This window comes from Thunnus albacares, chromosome 16 (assembly GCF_914725855.1).
Source record: "Thunnus albacares chromosome 16, fThuAlb1.1, whole genome shotgun sequence".
Taxonomy (NCBI): Eukaryota; Metazoa; Chordata; class Actinopteri; order Scombriformes; family Scombridae; genus Thunnus; species Thunnus albacares.
Window position 1 is genome coordinate 28,299,871 of NC_058121.1, and position 20,730 is coordinate 28,320,600.

The window sequence follows — 20,730 nt, forward strand, 5'->3', positions numbered from 1 at the left end:
AAATGTGTTTTGTGTCTTTAACACTGAGCAGGTAAAACAAACAAGCGGATGTGTTGAAACTACAGCAGCAGGTTTTGTCACAGTGTTTTAAAAAGCCACTAATCTCTTATTTATTGCTATTGACCAATGGTCCTTTAGTGCTGTGGGTCAGTAAAATCCATAACTTTTATCCCTTTAATTAAAGGCGGCACATTAATTACTCTAATCACTGTGAATCCTATAATTACAAATTGACCGAGATATTGTTTCACCCTCCTCCTCCTCCTCCTCCTCCTCCTCCTCCTCCTCTTCCTCTCCTCTCGGTGCTGTTTGTGCTTCTGCCTGCTTGTTCAATCTTCATTCCATTACTGAACAGTCGATGTGTATTACTTAGCTGGTGGGTGAAGTAAAAGCGGGTGATATACTGATGAACAAGAAGGAGAGAGATGGAGGGATAAACACACAAAGACGTGAACTCAGACTCCGGCCCTCAGGTTTCTCTGACAGACTTGATCCAGCTGCTTCAGCGCAGGTCTTAATCCCGACCCCCCCCGAGGACAACTTAAAGACCCCCAGTCGGAGGAACTGAGGCATTTAATAAAAGGATGCAGCTTCAAAGTGTGTCTGATATGTATTCAGGTGATAGACTGTCAAGTGATTTAAAACCCAAGAGCAGAATCTTAATGCTTAAACTAACCTGCAGCCGACACAGGGACTTTAAAACATGTGTAATGTGTCTCTGCGTCTGGTCTGAGTCAGCACTCACAGCTGCTGCTGCTGCTGCACTGTGATGATCTTCAGTTTATTCAAAGCTTTCTTGGGCAGAGAGAGAGTAGAGATAAAGGCATATATAACCTTTTCAGTTTCTGACATGATCCCAGAGATGATATTTTTTAATGTGGGCTTTAAAATTCAGATCAGATCAGAAGCAAACAGGAAGGAGAGCTGAGCAGGGCTTCAGTACATAATGCAGATATATGAGTCACCTCCAGTAGAGACAAAGATTCACACACGTCTGTAAGTAAAAATGAAAACCATAGATACCTTAATTAATCATTTAAATCTTTCAATAAAGCATCAGAATTTAATTAATTTTATTTTGTTAACTGACCTGAGCTCTGAGATCTTCCAAAAGATTCCAAGTGAGACCATCTGGAATATAATGATGACTTTTTTAAATTAAATAAAGATAAGAAAATTAAATAAAATTATTTTAAAAAGACTGAAAAAAGTCATTCTGATGCCTTCCTTCCTTTTTTCTACCAGCGACCTTTTTTTCACCTTTTAATTCCATTTTACTCGTTACAGTTAATTACCTTTTACAAACACTTGTTGTGACGGTTTAGGGTCGTGCTCTCCAGCCTTTTAAAGCTTTGACCCCTTAAAATGAAGAAATGTTTATTTGCAACCCGTCGTCTCACCTTGCGTACGTCAGCGAGTTGTTAGTGGCTCCAGACAGACAGAATATTTCCCTCCTCAGATACATTTTAATATTTTTTTTATAGACCTGAAGAGATAAAATGATTTTGCATCTTTTTACTTGTACATTTGTACATAAATTCTTGTTAATACAGACTCGTCCTTCGTCTGTGCAGGAGGAGAACGTCTGAGTCTGAGAAACGAGGTAAGTAAGACAGAAGATGATAATCACATGTCACTTGCTCCGTGAACACTCGCTGCTTCTATTTGCAGCTTTCTGTAGCGGCAAGTCGGGGAGCTAAATTAGGTTATGTGAATGTGTGTGTGTGAATGTAAATGTGTGTGTGTGTGTGTGTGTGTGTGTGTGTGTGTGTGTAGCCTGGATTTGTAACAACTTTATTACTCCCTGGATATAACTGTCTGCGAAGTGTGAACAGATAACGCCGGAGAAATTTGAATGTACCTCTCATCTACCCCCCGAACACACACACACACACACACACACACACACACACACACACACAAACACACGCACACACACACACACACACACACACACACACACACACACACACACACACATCATCCCTCTAATGCTTCCACTCTGGATAATTGAGTTTTCCTTCCCTGCACTGCTGACAGAAATATAAACACCCTGCCACCATGAAAGCCTCTCTGTGAAGCTTTTAACACTTCCTGTTTCTGCTGCTTATTAACTAAGACGGCGACGGTAGAAACAATACTTGGATTACTTGGTCAGCTCTGTGTTAATGTTAACTACTGGATCAACTGTGTGTGTTTCTGCAATAAGAGGAGGAAGAGGAGGAGGAGGAGGAGGAGGGACATGTTTTTAGTTTGGTTTAAAATAATAAAGACTTCCGATTTCATAAGTGTTGTGTGACTCAGAGGTGATATTTTTTCTCCACACACACTCACAGAGTTGCCAAAAAACACATGATAAGGACGCAGTTTCCTGACCTCTATTCTGCCTGAAGCATTAATACAATTACAGCTACCAAGACCCAAGAAGGGATTTGGAATTATGATGTATAGCCAATCCAAATCGACCTTGACTGTGAAATGGAAGGATTAGCGTTGAAGAACATTTTCTTGGCACCTTGAGGATATTGTGTGTGTATGTTGTGTTGCATATTTTGATATCATAAAGAGGAAACACAGAGCTGTCAGTGCACACCTGCTTGATATAGAAGCTGCTGTCAGTGAGAGTGAGTAACGGTGGCGATGACTTACCGCCGCTCTAACCTTGACGAGACTCTACGGGATTAAAATGTCACGGATGGCTTCTCCCGAGGAGCTTCAGCTCAGAGTTCACAAAGCTCCTTAAAAATGTAAACATTATTTTCATGTAATTAGAAGATTCGTCAGTTGTCAGGGATGCAAATCTTTATGGTCTCATATTTCTACAGTCTGTTTTTGTTAATAATTAAATGTTCCAGGATAAATTCAAGAAACCTTCTTGCACTTTTTATAAATTTTTATTACAGGTTATTAATTATTTTCTTCTCAGTGATGCTGCCTGCTTAACAACCGCTATTTGTATCCCGTCTAAGAACAGTAAGAAAAATACAACCACACACACATTGACCCTAAAAATACGTTTCTTTCCTTCATTCATTTCTCAGCTGTTAGTTCTGAGAGGCTAAAAAGTTAAAGACGGTCACGTAGGTTAATTGAAATGAGCCTTTTTCCTCAATAAATCCTGCTCTTCCTAGTTTTCATTATGTAGCAAGACACAGGTTCATATTTTTAATTATGATCAGTTCAGTTGATAATCACACAAAACATTCATTTTTTTTTCCATCTAGCCACATTATTTCTAGTTATACTGGTTATTCCTTTCACTGAACTGGCGTCTGTGGAAGGAATCACTCTGCGACAGGCGTCTTCTGGATCCAGTCACATTAAACATTAAGTGATGAACAATCTGAAAATCTACTTTCTACCGGCAAGTTTTATTACAGGGGTTGAAACTGAACCTCGTCTGTCTCCTTTCTTGCAGAGAGTTAAATGAGAAGATTGATACGCCTCTAAATTTCATGTCAAGAACTAGCGTGAACACGCTCGTATGATGGTCAGACAGTAATTGTTGGGCCTTGAAGTTCTCTATTTATCAAGGTGTGTAAAGCTGCTCTTCTTGTGTGAGATGCCGTAAATGTCTGACAAATCAGTTTACTGCTGGCTGTAGAGTAAACTACTGAGTCTGAGCGATTTATCCGAATGTCCCAGCGATCTGACTGTTTAATGTTCAGATTGATCAGTCTATCTGCAGTATTTCTGTCAGGCTTTATCACCTGTGTATTGATGTATGTGTATCGTTGTTGCTGGATACAAAACAGAGACGTATCTTAACCTTCATCACTATTAAAGACACTCTGTAGTGTTTTTTGTTGTCTGGTGAGCTGTGATTCTTGTTTCGTTTGTATCTGATGCTCTACTGAGACACACAAACACACAAGGACACCAGTATACTTATTGATAACACAGTACACATGTATCTGATCGAATACATGTGATCGACCTGGAAAACACGGATGTAAATGATGCAGGTTTCACATTTTGTTAAGAATAACAAAGTAAATGAAACTGTGTTTGTTTGCATGAATTCCACAGTATCTTTAACATCTGCTTTATACGTGTACAGCGTGTTTGAGTGTGTGTGTGTGTGTGTGTGTGTGTGTCGGTTCCCTCCTCCCACCACCCATCTACCTTCAGGTCCCGCTGCCTGGCGTGCTCCAGGTCCTGCATGGCGCAGCATTGAGCCTCCTGCAGACGCTGCTGTCGCCTCTGGTGCTCCGTCTGCAGCTCGTCCAGCTGCATCCTCAGGTGCTCCCTCTCCTGGCTGAACTGGTGCTGCAGCTGCTGCAGCGACGACTGCGACTGGGACAGCTGCATCTCCAGACTCTGCTTCAACAAGGAGATCTAGAACAGGACAAACAAAATCTAAACGTTGGACTAGGAGGACCCTGACTGACATGTACTAGTGAGGAAGACAGTTATAACAAGAGGTGAAGGAAGGAAGGCGGTCAATTAGACTTGAACAAACATCATCATATTAAAAGCCTCCAGCGATAAAGTTTAGTACTTATTGTAAATAAATTGTTTGTAATTGAAGACAGTACATAATAAAGTGGAGTTAACACTAGAATTCACTGTCAGGAAGAAGCAGCAAGATGCACCAAATGAGTCTGTCTGGACAAATTAAGATAATGATTTTTTGGGGGGAAAGTGTAGAAATAATGAAGTTCAACCTTGTACAAGCTGCTTTGGCAAAGCTGCAGTTAACTGTGATTACGCCAAAAAAGGCAACTGGAATTAATTAAGATAAAGTATAGACGACTACATCCATTATTTGGGTAAAACTATGATGTGCAACCGAAAGGTCAAACAATTAATGTGTGAAAACCTCTCATGTTGTCACTGAGAGCAAACTGACATTAATTCTTTAATGGACCCTAAATTATTCATGTTTTAACTTTGACATACAGTTGGAATAAGTGCTGATAAATTAATCACTCTTTGGATCAACTTGCACATCATCATACATGGTATTAACACACTGTACAATAAAGAAAAAGAACAGCTGATGCAGTTCAGTCTCAACAGCAGCGTCCCAAATATGAAAGCTGTATTATGACTAAGACACGAGTCACACATGGCATCATATAGTGGGATAGATTCATTAACACTTAGTCCCAATATCATCATGTTGCTGATATAACTGTAGGATGGTTAATGAAGGATGGTGGGGCTGTTGTGGTCTATTATTACTGAGACCAGTGTTGCTGTGGGAGACAACTGGGAGCCTTATGAAAGAGATAAAAGTTTAGAGGAATGTGAGCCTTTATAATTTCTTTTCACATTACATGTAGTGATTTTTTCCGATGCAGGGACACCAAGGCTATAAATACCACTCTCATCCTCTCCTAGGATCCACATCTCTCCCGGTTTTGGTTTGTTTTGGTATTTTTCAAATGAAGCATTTACACATCTCACTCATCCACACACTACATACATGACTGTTTGTTTTAGTTTCAAATAAAAACAACTAAGTGGCACCTGAACCTGACTCGCTTCCCCTGTTTGTCGCATTCATTGAGCCGGTTTGTGACAAGTGGGGGCTCGTCCGTCCAGTACTCAGCTCTAAGTGTCTCGCATTGTGATATTTATTGGTGCAACTTTAACTCTCCGTTGACCCTTTTTGAACGTACTGTGACTCAGCTTGACACCAGAAACATACTCTTGTTTCTTTTTCAATAACAGTTGATACAGAGATGCTAATTTAAGACATAAAGAAGTTGCATCCAAGTGGCAACTAGATGCTCCAACTGACTCCCGTTCATAAAGCCTCAACTTCTCTCTAGAAATACTGAGTCAATCATTGTTTTTAACGAGTCATTCTGGTCTCAATCTCTATATTCAGACCCTTTAATAAGTGAGCTGGTGGTCATTTTGGAAATTATTGCTCCATTAATAAGATTTGAAGACGTATAGTAGCTTTGATGTCTGTCATGTGGTTGGTTCAGTTGGCTCCAGACTCACACTGACTCGGACTGATGTCACAATATTTCACTAAGTTTAATGTTACTTGATTACGTTTCACCCCGGCACAGATGGCGCCGACTAGAAGCTGCAACTCTGAGCTTGAAACCAACAGGTGACGTCACACCTCGCTACGTCCATCTTCATATACAGTCTGGTTCCATAACATCACTCTCATATTTCATTACTTAACATATCAGTGAAATAACACTTATATTTACCCTGCTGATACTCACATGTGTAGCTTTACTTCTTAAAAACATCCTGTGACGTGTCTCGTCTGAGAGCAAAGAGTTTGATTTTTATCTGCTCACGCATCAAGGCATCAAGGCATCAGAGGCATCAGAGGCACTGACATAATAATCTATTAAAATACAGACCATTAAAAAAATCCTCTGCGCCATCATTTGATTCCCAAGCAACATTTTTTCTGTCAGTGCGCATCAGTCGAGAGATCGACTGCTGCTCTGATTTGACATTAGAGTAAATAAATATGTTTCAGCTGATTGCGAGGCGTGAAGCAGACACATTAATCACTGAATGTGAGCTGACGGACCACGAGACAAGAGCGAGCACGAAGGCAAACACCAGCTGATGTACAGGCGGCGTGCGTGGGGGGGAAACGAATATAAATAAAGCGACTGACAGTGTTTGTCTGTGTGTGTACGATGACCACAGCTAGAGCTTAGTCACGCTGCATTAATATTACCGGAGCCGTCATTAGCGACAGCGGCCCTCGCTCCGGCTCGAATAATGAGAATGTGAATGAGTTTGTGCACCAGTGTGAGGAGGAAATAAGTCAGTCTGGCATCGACAGGAGGTCTTGCAGCGGCGACATGAGGCTTTGAAGGGAGGCGGTTGCTCTTATTGCCCTTCTCATCCTCTCTCTCGCTCCCTGTTGACTTCTTTTACTCCTGGTATCATTCGACTACAAGCTGCAGGCGTCTGGTATCTTATGTTCAGAGAGATAAGCAGCCCAAGTTCATTAAAACTATCTTTAACCTGTAAATGGGGGGAAAAACTACACTCATGATCCAGATTTTCTAACTTCTAAAGGCGTCAAAATACACAAAGCACAGTGTCGTTTTTATTCTTTTTCACATCATGGAGGCAGGCTGGACGACACCCAGGCATTCAGCATACACACATACACACACACACACACACACACACACAGTACACATGTAAACACACACTCACTGGCAACAGTCCTACCTGTTCCAGCAGGTCCTCCACTTTCCTCTGCCAGCTCTCCCTGGCGTTGCTCAGTTCCTGCTCCTTGCTTTGTGCCAGCTGAGATAACGCGGAGGCCTTGTCCTCCTCGTGGTCCTCTCTCAGCTCCTCACGTAGCTTCTTACACTCCTGCCTACAACATGACACCACATGACACATATTTGTTTGCATGATTAATGCATTTGAAGCTGCAAACTTTCCAAAAAAAATGTCCAACAGGAAGAAGAGTGAAGGTCAATGCCTTTATACTCGGGACCAGAGAATGAGTCACATTAGGCTGCTTATATTATCCAAAATAATAAGGTTTCTGGATTTACTGCAAGGCCTGTAGACTCTAATTCAAAAAAAATTTAATAACTATATATAGCTTATCTTTATTTGGTGTATTTCAGATAATCAACAAGGCTTTCAGTTGTACAGAATTTTCCATTTCCCACTATCTTCTGAGCGCTTTTAAAACAGCTTATTGTCAGTTTTTCTGTATAAAGCTGCTGTAAAACCCCAGAAACACCTTTCTACATCTTTAATATCTTATCAGGAAGCTTCTTCTTTTTTTATTTTAGGAGGCAGAATTTGAGACATCCTTCCTTTTGCAAAGTACCGTTGGAAGAGAAGCTGTGCATGGTTACTGATAAAAGTATAAATGTGCAAAAGATGTTTTTTTTTTTTTTTTTTGTTAATCTGAAACTGAGTGTTAAACAGGTTCAGTCACAGCAGCATATTTTCCTTCTGGTTAGCTTATCTGCAGTAGGATGTCACATTAAAAGCATTATTTTCAGTTTATTTTGAAAGTACTTGTTTCTTCTCACAATGTTTTCTGCAACTTCATCATATAATAACATAAACTGAATGCTGCTGTTACCTGAATCCATTGGCTACTTGGAAGAAATCAATTAAAAACATTATGTATGCTTTGGATAATATAAATAAAACATATGTGTTTCTTTTTAGGCAACTTTTATACTCTTATTGTGTATTTATTATGACTCACAAGCACGACAGACAGAACATTGCTGTAAAGGTAAAGCTGCTTCAGAACTCTCATTATCGGCTTTATGGGAACAATAAAGGTCCTTTATCAGACCTCAACACCGCATCTATTGAGCGACCGCCGCTCTTTAACACCGCCGCTAACAGCTCTTTGCATGGCTGTGTATGTGTGTGTGTGTGTGTGTGTGTGTGTGTGTGTGTGTGCAGCCAATGTAATAGCTGTGTGGGAGTTGAAATGGCAGCTGTTAAATGAAGTATCCAGGAAAACACTTTTTTTTTTTCTTGTCATTTTGAGAGCCAGCAAGTGCCAGACTGAAGGCGGAGGGCTCACACACACACACACACACACACAAACACACACACACACACACACACACACACAAACACACACACACACACACACACACACACACACTCACACAGACACACACACACTCACACATAGCCACGCAGTCACACACACCAGACAGTCACGTTCATCATGCAGCACACTTGACACGTGCCATCATTCATGTCCTCGTTCAGTTTAAAACTCACAGTCACAGACATCACTTGTGCTCTCTCTCTCTTTCTCACACACACACGCACACACACACACGCACACACACACACACACACATACACACACACATACACACACACACACACACACACACACAGAGGCCTTGGGCTTCAAAGAGTCTCTGGTCTTCCTAATAAGCGTTGTTCTATAGCATCTGCTGGGCAGCAGAAAGAGAGATGAGGGCAGACGGAGAGCGGATGGATGAGCAGAGAATTGAAGGAACTGTCAAATAGAAGGAATATCCAGATAAAATGTGGGATAATTGGCCTGCGCGATGACATATGTTACGTTCTGAAGCACACATGGTCAGTTCAGGTGTGTATCTGTGTGTGTAATTATGCATACGGACTGAGATAAAGAGTGTACATGTATATGTGTGTCCCTATGCCACAGATAAAAGCCAGTCGTTAGTGTCTTCAGAGTATCTGGATTATATAAAATTAATCTAAAATACATGTGAATTTATTGGCCTCAGAATATACATATATATATATATATATATATACAGTATATACACTTGCTATCTTTGACATTTATTTTCTGTCTACTTGGGTCAATAACACCAATCAAATGGTTCATTTTAAACTGTGTTGCATGAAGCAGTAAAATAATCTTCCTATCATAGCAGCCTGCAAACACAACACAAGCTACAGACCTCCAACAACAAGCCGCATTTATGTTTCCTTCCTTTCTACTGACAATACTTTAAAATCACTTTGATATTATTTTTGACGGCAGAAAGAGACGACAAACTGTGTTTCAGTTGAACTTTAAAACGTGTTTCACTACGGGTTAAAATAAACTGTTTGCAACTAATCTGACATACCTTATTCATCAATATTCAATACGGTTTATTCCAGTACATTACGGTGCGGGATAAGCGCGTATAGATAATGGATGGAGGGATTTGCAGATGTTATTGTCGGCAGGTACAGCTGCATAACAGAGAAACTAGAAAAAGATGTAATGATGTCTCTTGAAAGCTTTTAAAGTGAGCGTCAAAAGATAATGAAGTTTGTTCTTTTTTTCCCTTGGCTGTATCCTCCTGGTTAGGAACCTCACTGTGAGTTAGCATAGTGCTAAAGGCAGCACATCATCCCTCACTGGCTTCCCATCCACCTCCTGTACTGATTGGACCAAGCAGCGACCTCCGGGGCTGAAAAATGAAGCCAAAAACTGCAGTTCCCTGAACGACCACTTGAGGCTCCAAAAGCGAGTCAATCCTCATAGACCCCCATGTTAAAATGTCCAACTTTACAGCAGAAATAAACATGTTTACAGTCTGGTACAAACAACGGTTTTGGTCTCTGTAGCTAATTTCCTCTTTCATGACAACTGTACGGGGGTGAATTTTTTTATAACTCACCCGTTTAAATTTTATTAAGCTGTAAAGTTATGCATAATGAAGGACATGGCTGCTTTGAGTGACAGGTCCGCCAGCCGCTAGGTGGCTTGTTTCAGCCATTCGGCCCGCCTCTTTGCCCATTTTTGATTGGCTGGGAGTTTGGCGGAGTCACGCACTGCCAAGATGGCGACGGCCGGAGTGGCTCGCTTTGAGCTTCAAAACCGCTCTTCAGAAACCAACGGGTGACGTCACGGTAACTACGTCCATATTTTTATACAGTCTATGATCTGGACTGAACCCTGAAGGACACAAACATGGTTTTAGGTGTATAAACCCATGTTTGTATGTGTCGTTGCTGGATTGAAGCATTAAAATGCTTATCAAAAATACAAATTTAAAATACTTACTAAGTCATAATGTAATAAATGATCACAATATACTCAAAAATGTTATGTTATGGACTAAATATTGTTATTGCATTAACTTATCAGCTTTTATTACATTATCTGCAGTTATTACAGCCTGTATTTTCAGTTTCAGTTTAATAAAATTTAAACGGGTGAGTTATAAAAAAATTCACCCCCCGTACAGTTGTCATGAAAGGAGAAATTAGCTTTAGAGACCAAAACCATTTCTTTTGTACCAGGCTGTAAACATGTTTATTTCTGCTGTAAAGTTGGGTATTTTAACATGGGGGTCTATGGGGATTGACTCGCTTTTGGAGCCTCAAGTGGTCGTTCAAGGAACTGCAGTTTTTGGCACTTCCTCATTGTATTATTTTTCAGCCCCGGAGGTTGCCGCTTGGTAAATACTGACATGTTCACTACTAGACATACAATTAAAAATCAAATCCATAGTCTGACCGGATCAGTGGGTAAAAGACGTCCTTTATATGTTCTACAAGACCTCCTGTGTGACCAGGACAAACTAACATGATACAGTTTGAGCCTTAGTCTGCTGATCCGCTGAACCTCTTCTGTTCATTTGGTAATCCTGAGAGCTCTTTCCATGATTATGCTATCACAGAGAAACCGTCTGTTTCCACTGTGAAACAGGGATTAAAGCCAGCCTCCTTAATTCAGGCGGTTCACACAGTGTACTCACCCCAACCACCAAATGAACAGACGTTCTCCAGAGAATAAAGAGCTCTGCGCAAAAGGACAAAAGAAGGTGAATGAAAGCTAATGAAGAGGACAGAGAGCTGCGTGAGGATCATATTTCTTATTTTTTTTGTTATTTCTACAGTAGCCACAAACTTTTAAGAACCACTTTTATTATGACTCTTGAGATTTATTAGTGATTAAACCCAACTGGCCACAGTCAGTTTGTCAGCACAGCAGACAAATAAATGAGAACAGACATTTCTAATCTGTCTTTGAAGCTGCTGTTTCGAGTCATTAATGTCACACTATTGTTTCCATCGCTGCGTGTGATATCATTTCCCTTTGTGTTTGGCTTTTGTCACTTTTTATTTGCTAAAATAGTGGACGGTGTGAGGCTAGAAGCTCTGTTTCCTACTGCTTGAAACAGTTTGTGTAGAGCAGGTGAAATTTACATGATTGGTGATGTAGGTCCCTGGTAAAAGGAAGCTTGTCTCCACAAATACTTGGGTTAAAAAAAAGTCATACTTCTGGGAGGTATAAAAAGATAAAAACTGTCTGGAGAGCAGCTGCTGACAGATTTAGGTTGCGATGAATCTGGAGATAAGAGGAGAAGGAAGCTCGAGGTTCCTAAACTGCTTCCTGGTGTTTTAACATCAATTCTTTCATTATTTCATGCAGGACTTATTGATACTTATTGGCTTTCTGTTGCTGTTGTGCCTTTTTAAACTTAGAAAAGTGATTATATCAAACACATATGACCTGATCTGTCTTGAATTTCAGCTTTGACCACATTGCATTTACCCATTTTCTGTGAATCTAAATGGGTCATTAGTGGCCTCTGTGGGACAGATATGATGATACGGGTAAAGCACTCCGGTATCCAGAAGTGTCGGCTACATTTAAACAAAAGGTGAGGTTGGAGTTTGGATTACAAGAAGTGGAATGAAGTAATAGAAAATAGATCTTTGTCGGCACAAAGATATCTGAGGGCTCAGACAGAGCACAAAGGCTAAAAACATTAAATAACGTCAAGTGCGACCTTTAAAAAGAGCCGGTTGAGAATGAGCAAGTGCTTGAGAGGAGACTACAGCAGCAGACATCTTGGAATCACCAACATTTAGCTTTCTGTTGCATATGATGAAAGAAAGCAGCTCACAGATGAAATCTTTGTTGGATTTCTCTCTTGACGTTTTGCCTTTTCTGTGAAATCTGTCACAGTAGAGTTACAGACAGGAAATGGCGTGGAGGAGAGAAGTGTTTGATGGCGTTGCGATCACAGAATATGGTCTGTGTGTGTTAACCCGCTAGGACACAAGACGCTCAGAATCTTTGTTGAATATTACAGTAAAGAGAATCTGTAAAGCAGCACACACAGAAACTGAGTAATTAATCCAGAAACAAGAGAAATATTACACCAGTAAAACTCCAGAAGAGGAGAAATATCAGTCAGAAGATACCAAGTCACCGCGCCTCAGACGTTCAGTACATTAGTGAGAATATAACAACTTTATTTTGACAGTAACGGTGGGTTTGACGTGAACAAGAAGTGTTTGTTTTGGCAGTCAGGGGACTAAATTCTCCCATAAATCATTTAAGGGTCTTTTCACAAAAACTACAAAAAAGAAGCAGGATATGAGACACTTTCTGAGATGTCTGCTGCCACCCTGAATAACTAGAGGTGACAGCAGTTTCATATGTGTTGCTCACATCTGTGATTTATTCACTTTATTCTTTTGGCCACTTTGGGGGAAAGTATTTTACACGAGCAGACACGGAACAACATTAGTATTCATTCAGAGTTGTGTGTTTCTGGCCACCCAATCAGCGCATTTTTAGCTCCGTTTTGGTCGCCACCAGCAAATATCTGGCTCTTCATCGACTAAATGCTCCGCTGTGTCCACCAGATAGTCGCTAACTGTGTCTGTCTGCTGTTTGGTGCTGAGCAGGTAGCTTACAGTGGCTTTATCAGAGGTTTTATTGGTGAAAACAGGTGCCTGCTGCTGGAAACAAGGTTGATCGGAGCCATAACACTGAACCAAACAGTAAAGTTTGAACAGCTTTCATTGGAACTACTTTCTGTCGATACAAAAATAGTCCCTATAAAAATTGTTGACTGTGTGTTCTGTGGATTATCCAGAGTAACTGGGGCAGTGTTTCTGACAAAAGTGTTTTTTTCTAATTTGGGTGAACCAACCCTTTAACTGCTAGCTCAGTTTTTTGGCGGTGTTGCACCCTTTCATTGGTAAGCTGCATAATTAATGACCATATTTACTGTATATGTCTGCTCATCCCCCTGTGATTGAAAGCAACAAACGTAGGAGATCACTACGTGAAGTTAAAGTAAGCAGAGGTACTGTAAGCACACTAAAATCAATAAAATCATTTGTCATAAAAGAAGTCATGTGAGATTATAAATAGAGACGATCTGACAGTATTAGAGTATCCAGGGATTTGGTGCTGTTTACTGTCTCTTCAGAATCAAAAGGACAAAATCTTTTTAAGTAGGAAAACTTTCTGAGGTTTGGACCATTTAGACACTGTTTAATGCTGAGATAAAATCTAATAAGAGTCATTTGGATTTTGCCGTCTTTACTGTGTGAAAGTACATCAGCTCACACCTCAAAACAGTCAATTTCATTCTTTGAGGTTTTTAAATAATAACACTTCAAAAGATCTGTGGACGAAATAGAGACTTTGAGCTGCGGGGCTTTAACATGAGATTGGGCTCTCCAAGGATAATGCTTTGTCACGGTCAATATTATGAGCTAGATGACCTGTGTGTGTGTGTGTGTGTGCGTGTGTGTGTGTGTATTCTAGTGAGTGTGGGAAACGGAAACAGGGAAACAGAAAGACTTTAATTTCCCATCCAATCCCAATTTCATGCTCTGTCTTTGGTCAAAGACAAGACAAAGAGAGTGGGTGATACTCGCTCTTTCTGTCTCTAATACTCTCACTCTCTCTCTCACACACACTCTCACACACACACACACACACATACACTCACACACACACACACACACTCATACACACACCTGAGAGTTTCGGTCCATTTGAGCTCCAGCTCCAGAGCCATCTTGTCCATTTTAAGTTTCTCTTCTTCTTTGGTAGAGATGAGTTTTGCTTCATGCTGACGCTTTTGGATTTCCAACTCTCCCTGAGAGACAGACAGACAGACAGACAGACACGGACAGACAGACAGACAGTCAGACAGACAGACAGACAGACAGACACAGACAGACAGACAGACAGTCAGACAGGAAGACAGACAGACACAGACAGACACAGACAGACACAGACAGACAGACAGACAGACAGACAGACAGACAGACAGACAAACAGACAGACAGACACAGACAGACAGACAGACACAGACAGACACAGACAGACAGACAGACAGACACAGACAGACAGACAGACAGACAGACACAGACAGACAGACAGACAGTCAGACAAACAGACAGACAGACACAGACAGACACAGACAGACAGACAGACAGACACAGACAGACAGACAGACACAGACAGACACAGACAGACAGACAGACACAAACAGACAGACAGACAGACAGACAGACACAGACAGACAGACACAGACAGACAGACACAGACAGACAGACAGACAGACAGACAGACAGACAGACACAAACAGACAGACAGACACAGACAGACACAGACAGACACAGACAGACAGACAGACAGACAGACAGACACAGACAGACAGACAGTCAGACAGACAGACAGACAGTGTGAGTGTGCTATCACAGTCTAAATGCCACTTCATAGGCTTTTCCGGCTGGACACAAATCAGGTCTGTAGGCAAGTCTGAAAACATTTGGACATTTTTTGGGATTTTTTGTAGCGTGAAAAAAGGTTAAAGCCTCTTAGATTGACATTGCTAACAGCCAGCACAAAATGTTTTGATCCAAAAGCAGTGGTGACACAGAAGACCTTCTGAAACCCACTCTGGTCAAAACCAATTCTACGGCACATTATATTCTAGAAATAGTTTCACTGCTTTCTACAGAAAATGAATTGGCACCAATTCTGAGAACTGAATGATCATTTGGATTTGGAAGGAAAAATCCAAAACATTCAGTGGCTTCAACTTCTCAGTGGTGAGGATTTGCTGCTTCTCGTTGTTTTGCATCATTCCAAGTTAAATAATCTTTGGTTTTGGACTGTTGGTGGGAAAAAATAATTCAATAATGTCACCTTGATGTCTGGCTTACCACTTCTTTCTTTAAGTGTTGATAGGCTAAACAATTAATAGAGTAATAAAACAATTGATGAATTAATAATGTAATATTTGCAGCCTTAATAAAGCAGTGGTGTTGTGTGTTATGTGAGAACTTGTGAGTGAGGATATTTTTAAAAAGAGAACATTTTGAGTGACCTCACATCTTTAATGGGCTGTTAAGATTTAGGATTAGGGTTTAGGTTAGAATTACAAAGGTTTGAGTCGGGGTTCTGTAGTTAGAAGGGTCAGGGTTAGGGTTAGGGTCAGGGTTAGGGTTATGGGTTAGGGTTATGGTTATGGGTTAGGGTTAAGGATTAGGGTTAGGGTTATGGGTTAGGGTTATGGGTAAGGGTTATGGGTTAGGGTTATGGGTTAGGGTTAGGGTCAGGGTTATGGGTTAGGGTTAGGGGTTAGGGTTATGGTTATGGTTAGGGTTAGGGGTTATTGTTAGGGTTATGGGTTATGGGTTTGGGGTCAGGGTCAGGGGTTAGAGTTCTAGGAATAAGAACTGCATTATGTGATCGAGTGTCCTCAAAAGTGCGGGATAAATAAATGTTTGTGTGTGCAGACCTGCAGTGCAGTCAGCAGGTTGCTTGTCTCTCTCAGTCGGGCTCTGGTAGCATCCAGCTCCTCCAGCAGTTTGTCCTGCGCCTCCTTCAGCGTGGAGATCTGTCCCTCAGCGGTTCCGATGTCCTGCTCGCCCTGCTGCACCTCCTCCTGCAGCCGAGACACCTGAGGGGAGGAGAGACGAGGGACAAACAGCCAGACAGCCAGAGTTAGAGAATAAACTACACCCACAGCCCCTGCTCTGTTTCACTTCAGGCTGTGCGGCAGCAACCTTGAAACCACATCAGCATTTTATGCTCAGCGAGATGGAATTTCCATCAAAAATGCATTCAATACCCATTTCTATTTCTGATTTTTAAATGAGCCAATCCCATATACTTTTTGCCAACGTGGCAAGATAGCTCTGCAATGCATCAGATATTCATTTACCATTCATTTTAAAAGAAAAGTACTACTTAGAAAATATGTGCATGGAGAACACAATCAACAGCAACAAACACACTGTGGCAGCAGGTTTATACACAGAAAAACACTGTTTTAAGAGAGAAATGAAAGCTCAACATTTAAAACTAAGACCACAGAAAAAGTTTGACTCCCATTCAGTTTTAAACTACAACAAAAGTTAGAATACTTAATTCTGCAGGTTGGAACAGGTTACATTTTAAATTATCTTCTTACAGAAGAAGAAGAAAGTTCTTACTAAAATTGTCTTTTCAGGCACAATCAGGGTCTGGTTTAAAAACCAGTCAGATTCATTCAGCTGAGGCTTCAGAGGAATAACTGTTATCAATAACATAATTAGAGGCCTATAAGCCAATTAGGTCTTCTGCCACATTTGGACTGTTAAATAGCTACAGTATATCTCTTGGGCTCAGTTTGGGTTCAGACAGTTTATTTTCCAAATTGCTTATTTTGTATATTTTAGTGTGTCCTCTTAGGAAGATGGGAGCTACACACTTGGAAGTGACATTCATCTCATTTTTCAGATGCTAATATGGCAAGAAAATACTGTTTACTTCATCTCTCACTTGGTAAATACTATTAAACATTCAAAACGCAAATATTATTCAGGATTCAGACTAAGTTTTGGAGGTGACATTACCAACAAGAGGTTAAAAGTATAGTGAATGATTAATTCATTTCAAATGATACAAGCAAAATTAACATTTTTAAATGCATGTTGGGTTTGTAAAACTAGATTTCAGGCATTACATGCATGATAAAGTAAGACATCTTAAAATGGTTTCAAATATGCATATTATTTCAAAGCTATTACTGATTTTATGTAGTCAGGAACGCGTTTTACGTTCTAAATGTTCTACCTCCTCATTGGCTGCAGTGAGTTTGGATGTCAGCTCCTCTCTCATCTCGTCCAGCTGCTGCTTGAGAAGCGTCTTCTGCTCCTCCAGTGAGAGGCGTTCCTTCTCAAACTGCTGCTCCAGTTCCTGCAGAAACCAGTCAGAAAACACAAATCTGTCAAAAACAACCCATAAAAGCCATCAAGTGCGTCAACTGAAAATATAAATTTCTTTTGTGCCTCGATCCACATGTCACTCGCTAGTAAAGTTGCGTTCATTTTTTATTAGAAACCAAGTAACAGTGCATAAGCATGATTATTCTCAGTCATCCAGGTCATAAAAGGTAATGAGACAAAGTAAACTGGACTTGCTGTTTGATCCTACAGACATGTCACTACTTATCCAAAAGCCTTCATCACTTCTGTTAAACCAGAACCAGAGCTGATGTGGCAAAACATCTTCAAGACTAAACATCAAGTTCACTCAGCTACTAACTTTATAGCAGATTATCTCACAGACCAAATACGACTTTAAACTCTTGTGTCAAGCATGTCATGCGAGGTCAAGTCAGTTCATTTTATGTCAAGTAACGGTCAAAGCAAGGTATGAAACATCAAGCTTTCTTGGATTTTGTCCAATCTAATAACACAAAAGTCCTGAAATAACACTGTTACACATACAGTAGGAGGTGGGTGTGTGGTTGATTCAAGGTAAATTAAACAAATGAAATAAAAATCATCGCCTAGGACAGTGGTAGGTCGCAAAATTCTAATACTTCATATAAATGCAGAATTTCCAGATCCGACCCTGCTTCTCTCTCCTCTTTGTCTGACATTATATCGACTGCATTCATCTGTGCAGATTTCTAAAAATACTTCAACCAATGCCATTGTCCTTGACAGAGAAGAGAAAGAGCTCCAGCATTGTTACCATGATAAAGCTTATTATGTCTGCTGATGAATGGGGAACGATTTCTGTTATGGTGTGCAATGATTGCAGCTTTCCAAGGACAATTAGAGCTGAGGGAAATTGCTGTAATGTCAAATGAAATTTGCCACCATTATTCATTACACAGGAGGCTGGAGTTTGTAACGCTGTAGAAAAAACATTTAGTTCATTGACTATTGTGACACAGTTCCATAAAAATGAATGGGGCTTCACAGTGAGGAAAGTTTCTCTGTCGGTGGGATAATAACTGCGGAAACTGACTGACACAAAAATGCATCTATAGTTTAAACAATTTCAATAACATGCTTCAGTGTACACTCTGCAGCTCCTCAAACACTTCCACATGAGCCCACTTCTGCTCTCCCTCTCTACTGGTGCCCTGTGGCTGCTTGCATCAGGTTTAGTACCCTGATGCAAGCCTTAAAAAAGCCAACACTGTGCTAGTTCTGTACCTGCCTACCACCCAAGCCACAGCAAGATCTCTCAGATCCACTGTTCGTCCGGAGCCTCCTTGACCTTGCTGAAGACTTTTTCTTCAGCTTGCTTAATTTGCTTGCTTGTGGTGCTGATAATGGTGAAACATGTTTATGGCAAAATCAGAACTCTGAGTAATTTGCTATCTTAAAACACTAAAGACCGACATCTCAAAACTGATCAACTCCTTGGTCTCTTTCAAGATGTTGCTTTGACTGTTGTACTGTAGGAGGATCCACCAACTCAATGCTTTGTTTTACCTGCTGTGATAACTTTTTGTTAGTTTAGTTAGTTTAGTTGTAATAGTTAAGTGATACTTAAAGCAGCATGAATTGTTTTTGTTGGAGCAGCAGAAGAAAAACTTGTTATGCCGAGCCATAAACTTTATAAAGTAATGGATGGAGCCACATGACGTCACCCATTGGTTTGTGGACTTGCGTTTTGAAGCCTTAAGTTTGGCATTTTGACTGTCGCCATCTTGGATTTTTGGAGCCAGAAGTGGCCATATTTGGATGAGAGGGTGGAGCTGACCCTAACGCTAGCTGCTAGCTTGGTTAGAACAGAGCATTTGCAGTCTATGGTTAACTGTGATAATGCTAATGCTAATTTGCTAGCGAAAAACTGACTTAAAACTATTAAAACAAAATTAACTTACTGGAAAAACTGAACATTCGACTCCTTAGAGGGTCTTTTAGTTCAGCCGGATGCTAAACAAAATGTTACAATTAACTTTCATGAACTGCAAACACACCGAAATAGCTACGCCTATACTCTGTGAATCTGGGGTTATGCCATGTTTACGTTACTCAACCAATGTTGTTTCCATGGTAACAACTTGTCAATAACAACATAGACACGCCCCAAAGCATACCCTGCTTTATCGTTAAATTTAAATTAAATGGGACCATAATTTACAAAGTTAGCATCATGCTGTATTGAAGAAGACTTGAAACTAGCGATTGAGACCATAAACTCGTTAGGAAAGTGTTTACTGAGGTGATAAATCAAGTGGGAAGTAGGGTCATTTTCTCATAGACTTCCATGCAAACGGACTTCTTTTTGGAGCCAGTGGAGTCGCCCCCTGCTGGTCATTAGAGAGAATGCAGGTTTAAGGCACTTCTGCATTGGCTTCACTTTTCAGACCCGGAGCTGGTCATGTTTCTAAACTGCCTATCGCACCCTGCAGATGTGGAGCAACATTAGCATTCATTAGCCGTCATGTTTCTGAACACCTGATGAATGTAAATCAAACATTTACTCTCTTTTTCATTCTGTTTTGGTCTCAACCAACTCCTGAGCAAAATATCAGGCTTTTTAACTGATAGATGCTCCACTATGTTTGTGTTCGTATGTCCAAGTGTTAAAAATGTTTCAACTTGAGCGAGAAATTTGCGCACCCCAAGGTTTAATGAATGTACTTCATAAATGTACAAAGAAGGGAAGGAAAAGGGGAGAGACTGGAGGGAAATAACAGAAAGAACTGGAGTCTCTGGTGAATTCAGTCAAAAGCTGAATTGAACACAACACAGAAACACTCACAGAAACAGACGGTGTGTCCATTGCTAGCTAGCTTACAGCTGTTTGGGGCAAATAAACGGTCCAGCACAAAGGACGCAAGGTGAAAATGTGCTTCACATCCTGTCTGAACAAACTATCAGACCTTTTTTCACTAAAAACAGCTGCTTGCTGCTGGAAATTAGAATGATGACAACAGTGAGGCTGCCCTGAACCAGTGAAGCTGTGGTCTGTAAAACCAAAACAAAGAGCTGAAAGATACTAAAACAACTGATTAGTCCACCTTTAAACACTTTGTTCTGCATTTTCTACAGTGAATAAAGTATTGTGAGGAAGGAAGGAGAGTATGACTATTTAAACTATACAGGAGATTTACTAGTTTACTAGAAAACCTCACATTTTTACAGATGGTCAAGTAATGACTGTAATATTGAGTGTCTGTCTTGTTAAATAAACATCAGATGCAAGAAAAAGCTTGTGTTCAACTGCTTCAGTTGTTT

The 20,730-nt window shown here is 40.5% G+C and overlaps 1 protein-coding gene across 3 annotated transcripts in view; it reads right to left on the reverse strand.

The window, feature by feature from the left end:
* The window catches only part of fam184ab (family with sequence similarity 184 member Ab), a 148,478-nt gene that overhangs the window by 43,452 nt on the left and 84,296 nt on the right, over window positions 1-20,730 (reverse strand). For all 3 annotated transcript variants that reach the window (XM_044376348.1, XM_044376351.1, XM_044376349.1), the window contains exons 10-14: window positions 17,318-17,440; window positions 15,999-16,160; window positions 14,224-14,345; window positions 7,174-7,324; window positions 4,126-4,338 (exon numbers count right to left, since the gene is read on the reverse strand). In XM_044376348.1, the coding sequence (XP_044232283.1) occupies window positions 4,126-4,338; window positions 7,174-7,324; window positions 14,224-14,345; window positions 15,999-16,160; window positions 17,318-17,440 (771 nt within the window). The remainder of the gene's footprint in view (window positions 1-4,125; window positions 4,339-7,173; window positions 7,325-14,223; window positions 14,346-15,998; window positions 16,161-17,317; window positions 17,441-20,730) is intronic.